This window comes from Panicum virgatum, chromosome 4N (genome assembly GCF_016808335.1).
Source record: "Panicum virgatum strain AP13 chromosome 4N, P.virgatum_v5, whole genome shotgun sequence".
Taxonomy (NCBI): domain Eukaryota; kingdom Viridiplantae; phylum Streptophyta; class Magnoliopsida; order Poales; family Poaceae; genus Panicum; species Panicum virgatum.
In genome coordinates, this window is record NC_053148.1 from 16,350,947 (window position 1) to 16,360,022 (window position 9,076).

Below are 9,076 nucleotides of genomic sequence, written 5' to 3' on the forward strand. Positions count from 1 at the left end.
GACTGCCAATTAAGAGGATGAACATAATGGTCCTCTGTGATCTCTGAACTCCTGGATGATGCTATCCCAAATGAGCTTTTGGTCGAGCCTACAATCGTTTCCTGCCATGTAACATTGGACGCTTCTTCATCTTCTTCATGGAGGATGGGGAAATCCTTATGTTAGTGATTGTCAGGCTATTGGCCTTGCCAAGCTAAGGTTCTGGCTTATTGCATGGCAGGCAGGGCTGCTGATCCATGATGATAGCTCACCTCTTATATTGACTATCCCTTCTGAGCTTGTAAAAAGTTTCTTTTAGGAATTTGGACTCTCTCTCTCTCTCTCTCTCTCTCTCTCTCTCTCTCTCATGCATTTGTAGTGATTTGATTCCCTCAGTCTAGTAAATCTGATCATGTTAATATTTATGCCTTTTTATTGCACAAATTAGATGTTTGTTTTGAGATATTCTTGCAACTCTTGTTTCTTCTTTGCCGATCAGGATCTTTTCAACGTGAATTCGAAGGCCATATTCTGAAAGTCCTGAGGGATGTTGATGTAATGTTCCGAATGCATAAATAATGTGTGATACCCATTGATGTCCCTTCTTTCTTTTTTTCGTGAGCTTTACAGTTGTTTATCAATCTCTAAAGATCCATGCTTAGTCACATTATTCCTTCAATTAATTCATACAGAAAACTAAAGAACATTGTCTGAATTTTTTCAACTCACAATAAAAGCCTGAAAGTCGCAAGACAGAGAAGGCTTGTGTTGTCAGAGGATGATGCAGAGGAGATGTTTGGTTTATTCCGCATGGAGGTCTGAATTCTAGCCAATTTAACGGCAGATGGGCACCTGAAAGAAACAGATAGTTTCTTAGATGGGCCCAATTTAAACTAAATATATACGACCTCTGTCCGTAAAAATATGTCATTTAGGACAAATCAGCAGTTCAAAATGAACTTATTTACTTGTCGTAAACGTCATGTATTTAAGAACGGAGGGAGTATTTACCATATACCTAGCACTGGTAGTCCCTCGATTTGTAGACCGGAGCAAAACACCCCACTTGATCACTCAAACCCATGAATAAATAAATGCAACGAAATAAAATGCTAGAAATAAAGCAGAAACAATAACATCACAATTCAAACAAATGGGTATATCGATTAATTTCCAACTTTCATGCCCAAACAAATAGCGCCTCCGCTCCTCCCCTCTTTACAGGTGGAAAATAACATAGAGGGGGAGAAACGTCAAAGCAAAATCAAATGAATGGATCAATCGATATGGCCAAATAATCCAGATTAAACCCGAATTAAGGTAACTTGTATACAAAACATAAATAGAATACAACCGCAGCCAGCACCAAGCTTCCTGCTCCTCCTCCTCCTCTAGCAGTTACTGGAGGCAGCAGGCGAAGAAGGAGAGCAAGGAGGCGCCGATCACCGCGCCGATGGCCGGGAAGGCGGCCGAGGAGGCTGTAACGAACATGGCACCATTTATGCCATTTCGAGTGATTTTGGTGATCGAATGACAACACAACACTTGGACTAATATGATTGTTAAGATGATCATTCTCAGACTTTTAGGTTCAAGTGATGACAAAGAGAAAGAGAAAATAGGCGTAGCAAGGCCCGAAGGGCAGCCCCTACGGGGGTTCCGCTACCCGGTTAGCGGACGGGGGTCGAGGGGGAGCCGCCCCTCGCGGGTCTCAGGGCAGCGCCCTGAAAGCTCTTCGGATCAGGAGCACCGGAAGAACCGACGCCAGGGGCACCGGTGCATCCGACGCTTGTCGGAAGAACCGACGCTACGATGTTTGGTGCAGGAGGAAATCGAAGCCAAGTCAGCCTACAGGCACCGGTTGAACCGACGGGTCAAAATGGGGCATCGGTGCATTGGCCGTCCTTTGTACCAGAGGCGATGTCAGTGCCCAGGAGAAGTGTCTTCAGCACCGGTTCAACCGATGGGGCATCGGTGCATACCACCGGTGTAATGACGTCAGCGTCCAGGAGAAGATTCTTTCAGCACCGGTTGAACCGGTGAGGCATCGGTGCAAAGCATCGGTTCAACCGGTGGTCTCTGCGTCAGTCGTCAGGAGTCCAACGGCTACTTCGTGTTATGAGTGACCGGATGAACCGACGCTACCCTGCCAAGAGGCATCGGTTCTTCCGGTGGTACACAGATTTTCAGCTAACCGTTGGAGCAACGGCTACAAGACTTGGTGGCCTATATATACGCCTCACCCCGGCCATTTGAAGCTTGCTGGAGTTGCTGGACATCCCACACACACCCAAGAACATCTCCAAGCCATACAAAAGCATCAAGATCATATCCTTAGCCCTTAGCACACTTTGAGAGTGTTGTGTAAAGGATTAGCTCTTAGTGAGTGAGTTTGCAAGGCTTAGAGCCTTTGTGCTGTGGTTCATTAGTGAACCAAAACAAGAGCTTGGTGCGCCGGCACCTTGGAGCGTGGAGCTCGCCGGCAACGTCATCGACCCTTCGACTTGGTGTGGAGCGGCGACGACACCTTTGTGCGGGGGACGTGGAGACCCCCATCCTTTGTGGAGAAGCTCCTTAGTGGAACCCGGGGCCAAGGTGACCGTGATTGTGTTCACGGAAGAGACTTGGTGGCCGAGTAGCAATACTCTTAGTGAGTGCTACAACAACGTGGATGTAGGTGTGCCTTTGTGGCTAACCGAACCACGGGATAAACACCCGCGTCAAGAGTTTGCTATCTCCTATCCCGCTCTTTAAGCTTCCGCATTTCTTTCTAGTAATTTGTATGCCTTTACTTTCATAGAATAGTTTCTTGATAGGAAAGGCTATAGGTTGCTAAACTCTTTTGGGATAGGGGTTTTACACTAGAACAACCTAGTTGCACATCTAGATAGCTTGTTTTAGTTTAAGCTTTGTGCAAACTAGTTGGAGCCATAGGTCTAAGTTTTTATTAGTGCCTAATTCACCCCCTCCCCCTCTTAGGCTAGAGCACCCGATAACTTTCAGAGGCGTTGGTGGGTGAGGGCGCCGGGGCGTCGGCGGCGAGGGCCACGGTGGCCGAGGCGGCGGCCACAAGGACGGCGCAGGCGACCTTCTTCATCTCCATCACGACTCTTCTTGGATTGCTAGCTGCCGTCGGTCGGAGATCGATCGACGAGGAAGAACTGACAAGGTGTGATTAGCTAGCAAGCCTGATCAAGGATGACCACACTTGCTATGACTACTTGGTGCCGCGCCCTTGCTTGCAGCTAGCTTGCCTGGGGGGAAGAGGACGGGGGGCGGGGTGTTCTTATAGCTTGGATCGGTTGGAGACGAAGGGTTGGTGGCCGCCATGTGGGGGCAGGAGAGCCGCCTGCGCGCGACGTGCGGGCATGTGCGATGAGTGGGCGGGAGGTTTGTTGAGGACGAACTGGTAGCTGTTGGAAGGGAACGAGTCCCTCCTTGGACGCGTTTGAATGTGTCTTGCTTCTTGGCGCGTGAAATAAGTGGGCCTAAGGGCATCTCCAACGCTCGTCGGTTTGCCGTCGGTTTGAGGACAATTTTGCAGATGAGCCTTCGGTCGCCCGAGCAGACGGCTGCGTCGTCGTCTCGCCAGGCGACGAAACGGGCACATTCTCCCACGCGAGCAGACGACTTCGGAGCCCCGTTAGAGGATGGCTCGGCGACAGTAGCGATCCGGTGCTCCACCCTACGGTTTCCACGAGAGCACGGGAGGAAAACGATCGATGGCGAGTGCGGAGTGCCTGCCGACGAGCGCGCGCCGCTCATCCGCCGGCCTTCCTCCATGCGACCGTCGAGCCTTGCCTGGGCGGATCTGGCCATCGGCTGCGGAGTCGTCGCCGTGCCCGCAACCGCGCCTGCCTCCCACGCCGAGCTGCCTCCTCGCTTCGGCCGTCCCCGCGCCCGTCGAGCTGCCTCCCCCCGGCCGCGGCGCATGCGCCCGATGCGCTGCCTCCCCAACGCCGGCCGCCTTCCCGCGTTGGCCTCCATGAGATGCAGAGAGAGGCGCCATGAGATAGAGAGAGGAGGGATGAGACAGCAAGAGGCGTGAGACGGAGTGGTGATTGGAAGCCTGAAGAGATAAGGTTGAGGGTGTTTTGTTTTTTTATTTTTCAGAATTTTTAATCATATACTAGTATGTATAGTATACAAAGATGTATGAGATGAGGTATGTAGCAACACAATGTATATAGAGATGTTGTTCACAATTGATCATGTGCTGCATCTAAAGCATTAAACAACTAAATAGACAGCTACTGTCTGTGGGTTGGAGGAGTTGTCTATTTAACTTTTTGTGTTGCAGATTTTATAAACTTGCAGACGGCGGCCGTCTGTGGGTTGGAGATGCCCTAATTTATTATAGGAATCCGGAAGCTAATTTGGGAGCTACTCCTTCCGTCTTGAAATATAAGTCATTCTGGGAGTGTTTTATTGTGTCCAGATTCATAGAATGTTCAATAAATCTGAACATATAGTTTGTCTAGATTTAGAGAATGTTCAATGAATCTGGTAAAATGTCAGAATGACTTATATTTCAGAATAGAGGGAGTAGCTAGCTGGCCCATGGCAGTTGATCTCTCGCTGTAATTGAAGGTTTCAGAAGCCAGAATGCTGCTGGTACTGCCACGCGGTGTCAACCAGTACTGCTCTATAATCGAATGCATAATAGATGATGATGATGGAAAAACAATGGCATTAACGGAATAAAAGATCTAGAATCATGTCATGATGTGAAGCACTCATCACTAGACTTGGAATTTGCTGGACTAGTTGGTATACATCATGCGTGTTTTTGTGATCCTTTTTTTTTTGCAAGAAAGTATTGTAATTGAACTGGGTCGGACTTTGCAACATATGGAGGCCTCATGTTTCCAAGCTGGCAAAAAGGATGTTGCCAATTTCTCAATGTCATTTGTCCTTGCTGGCCTGCAAAGCCGCGAGCACACAACCAGTTCAACGACGACGACGACCTTGCTTAATTATTATAATGATATAATGGTGCTGGCGTCTCCATTTGTCTCTCACCATGGTCTCTTTTGTGATGTCAAAGTCTTCAATATTGTGGCTCTAAGTATACTATTTTGTTTTCTCTCAACTACAATGCAGGTACAAGACAACTGGTTTAGAAAAGGGGGAAAAGAAACCCAAGTTGAAATTAATCACAGTTTTAAATCATCAAGTTAGAGACAAATCAAAGCAAAAATGGAACGGCCAGCAGGCTCCGTTCACTACACATGTGCAGCCGTGCAGGTGGTGCCGACGACGAAACACATCCGTACGTTGGGTCGCATTGTTAAACACTGGGCTTAGCTTACCGACCATTTAGTACCATGCATACGCTTCTAATCATCCTGACAGCTAGAGAGAGATTCTTTTGTCCATGGCATACGTATATGACGGCAGGCAGGAGACAGCCGGGATAAACTACCAGTACTCTCTCTATATATCTCGTAGAAAAGTAGTACGCACAGATTGTAACAAACTAGCATTACTGCTCTTGCAAGCTAGGAAAGAGGAAGAAGACTGCTGGATCAGGGTGGTTGAGTGAGTGGCCAATCCAATCAGAGATCATGTTTTCAGCCTGGATCGACGAACGAATAAAATCATCAGGCCGGCCGCCCAGGGTGGTTCGAGTTGTTTACTCGATCAGTGTGGCTCGACAGCAGAATCTTCGTTCAGACGCCGATACTTGTGTCCCTAATCATGCATGCGCCCAACTGATGATCGATCATGCATGCTCTGTAGTAGCTGTACGCTTTTAATTATTTGGTTTGCCAAAAAAAGATTCCTATTGGGCACCAGATTAATTTACCGCAGAGGGGTCGGTCCGAGGCTCCACGGCCGGTCCACGGACGGACTGATCGAGTTAAAGCTCAGACGGCAACACGACGTGTTTGTGCTCGACACTCCACAGACTACTATAGAACAAGTCTTTGATCCCTATATTTATCCCAACCGTCGTTGGATTTAGAACCAATGGAGACTTTGTCATGGATCCAACGACTAGCCATCCTCAAAGCCTGAAACAGACACGGATTCAACACGACCCGACACTTGTTTTAACAACTCTAACCCCTACAAAATATAGGGATAAATATAGGCCTGATCCATTGGAAAGATATTGGAATTATCTTTCCAACAAGTACTTATATAGGAAAAAATAGACTTTGTATTAGGGACATATGACCAATTTACTCTAAACTTGTAAAGTTGTGGTGTGGCAATCCAAATTGAGTTTAAATCTTCCTATCTTCAAATTCCTATTGACACTCAAAAAATTGGCACAAGTCAAGGTTTGCTGGGCAATCTAGGCGAACCGGTCAGACCGGTTGTATAGATCGGTCGTATAAACTGGTCAGACCAGTCAGGACAAATTTGTCAAATTGTCAATTGGACTTCACCATTACATACATCTCGTCGAGGCGAGCGAAATACATATATAAAACGTCCAATTTGGACTCCAGATGAAGAAGTTATACCTCCCGGAAGATCTGCACCCCGGTCAGACCGGTCAGGAGAGCCTAATCCGAGTTAGGAGTTGTATTTTGACATGGAATTTGTAAGGGTTTTGACTACTAATGGGTACAGACCACCCCACCCTATAAATATAAAAGGTTATGACCGATTGAGACACATCCAATCGAATCTATCAAACACTTTTATCCTTTTTACCTTTTCTTTGCACTAATCTTTTCCAACCCTATGTTCTGTTCGTCTCTCGTCTCCATGGCGTGAGGGGGCGCCCTAACTGTCCTGCCGAGCCTAGAGCAATCCAGCGTGCGCTTGCCCTGACGGGTCCCTCCCGGGCGAGCGTTCATTGAACCTTCATCGGGCTACTCGGCGAAACCGGTCTGACCGTCCTACCAAATCGATCTGACCGGATCTCGTGGAGGCGCTGCAAGGAGCCCTCGACGAGGTACACGTGACGTGCTCGTGTGACGATGCGTTTTAGCGTCAACAACTCCTTGTTTGATTCAAACCAAAGTCTTGCCATACTTGAAAAATGATATATTTTTATTATACTTTTACGCACAGTGGCGGATCCAGAAAAAATACATAGGGGGGCTGAATGATAAGAGAGTCAAGTTCATGGTATCCTATATAAAACCAACATTGAAGTTTGACATCACCGGAACAAGCAAATTATGTGATAAATCGGTGCCATTTTACGAGGAAAAGTATAATTACTAGGTTGGGTTCGACCACCAAGAGCATATGCCCTCCTTAACTGATCCCTAATTTCAGGGGGATGTTCGTCAATTGGTTTGGAGTCTCCTGGATCACTAATGATATCTGAGTGCCTAAACTCCACCTTAGATTTTTTCAATTGACCAATGTTCTCATTGGTGGTTGGAATTGAAGTCCCACTGCTTGAACTCGAATAATATGTGTGCAACGTTCTTTTTGACATTTTGATTTTTTTTGTGTTCCTCACAGACTAGCCAAAGATCTGTCATAGTGCCATTCACCCATTAAATACAAGATTAAATCATGGAAATTGAGAATTGAACTAGATTTTTTTTTTCATTACCTACCAGCGCTGCGCGTTCTGTGCTGCAGAGCTGCAGCCTGCTTCGGCCTTCAACGCCTCGGCGGCTCGGCCGCTACGGGCCTGGCGCCTGCGCTGCGGGCGCATCACTCGGGTGCTTGGCCGTCGGCCTCCGTGCCGCGGTGCCGCCTGCGCAGCTGCGCTGCGCACGCTCCTGCGGGCTGCGGCGCTGGCACTGTAGCACGCTGCCCCCCGGCCCCTGCTGGCCGCAACCCCGTCCGGCCGCCCGCCGTGGCGCCGCCCCCCACCGGCCACCGGCCACCGCCGCCGCCAGTCGCAGATCCACGGAGGAGACGAACTGGAGATCGATTCGAGAGAGAGAAGAGAGCCAGAGATCGATTCGAGAGAGAAGAGAGATTGAGAGGGAAAAAAGGCCGGTTCTGGGCTTCATTTTGGGCCTTGGTGGGGGGAGAGAAATCTGGCCCAGTAGCTAGCCAAGCAGCCCAAACACCGGAGGCAGTCCATCACTCCATCGTCTTCAACCTCCAGCCCCTCCTAAGCTCTCTCCCATGGCAGAAAAATTTAGGGGGGGCTCAGGGGGGCTTCAGAGGTTCGCCGGCGGTAGGGGGGCTCTAGCCCCGGCCGCCCCACCGCTAGATCCGCCACTGTTTACGCATATTAGACCCAACAAAAAGAGGATTGGTCGAATTAGTGGAAACATTAGCTTGGAAACATCATTCTTCTTCTCTTGTATTTTCTCTTGGAAACATTAGTCGAATTATACTTTTATTATACTTTTACGCATATCACTCCATCGTTCATGCCATGGAAACATCATTCTTCTTCTCTTGTATTTTCTTGAGAAAATTATCTCCTTTAAACATTAGCTTGGTTTCCAAAGTTGCAGTATTAGCTAGAACTCCCTCTTTCGTCATAATAGTTTTGTTTGCATCAAATATAAATAACCCAAGCTGAATAATTGGAGGAGTTATGTGCTCATCGGATGAGGATGCAAAATGAGCGCTCGCACCTTATGAGTCTAGAGGAAGGCACCCTACACGCTGCTCATAGGGGTGGTAAAGGGTCCAACATTTTGAACTAGAAAATCTAAGGATCGGGCCCTAAAAGGGCCGGGCTTTAAACATATGTATTTTTGAACTAAAAATTTTAAGGACTTTATTGGGCTGTGAAGAGGCCATTAGGGCCATGGCCCATTACCACCCCTAGCTGCTCAATGCGCTGCCCGCTCCGTTTGCTGTGGCGGCACCACCGCTCCGTTTGCTCAATGCACCGCGCTGGACCCCTATGCGCCACCCCATTCGCACCCACCGCGTCGGCCCCTTCGCGCTGCGCCACCGCACGCCACGCCACGCCTCCCAGGAGATGGGAAACAGGAGATTGCGGAGGAGCGAGGAGGCTACGATCAGGCCGGTCGAGGGGCTGCAGTGTGGGGTGGGGTGGGGGGGGGGGGTGTTATCTCTGGAAAATAATCTCCATGGCCGCTCAATGATGGATCAAATATACCATGCAGAAGAGTAAAATTACGGCTGGCCAACAAAAGGCATTACCAAAAGAAAAAAAACCATCCAATAAAACACCCCCGGTATAAGG

General features: G+C 48.5%; 1 protein-coding gene across 1 annotated transcript; it reads right to left on the reverse strand.

The window, feature by feature from the left end:
* Positions 1-1,119: 1,119 nt before the first annotated feature.
* LOC120668896 (arabinogalactan protein 23-like) lies at positions 1,120-3,388 on the reverse strand. The gene is made up of 2 exons (XM_039948701.1): positions 2,977-3,388; positions 1,120-1,457 (listed from the first exon to the last, which is right to left on the reverse strand). The coding sequence occupies exons 1-2, from the start codon at positions 3,080-3,082 to the stop codon at positions 1,378-1,380; spliced, it is 186 nt and encodes a 61-aa protein (XP_039804635.1). The 5' UTR covers positions 3,083-3,388; the 3' UTR covers positions 1,120-1,377.
* Positions 3,389-9,076: the final 5,688 nt, after the last annotated feature.

Bases quoted from the DNA above. Each gene is read 5' to 3' on its own strand.
- LOC120668896 (XM_039948701.1), bottom strand. From the start codon at position 3,082: ATGGAGATGAAGAAGGTCGCCTGCGCCGTCCTTGTGGCCGCCGCCTCG. The intron at 1,458-2,976 runs GTTATCGGGTGC...TGTTCGTTACAG, and splicing joins ACCCACCAACGCCTCTGAAA to CCTCCTCGGCCGCCTTCCCG.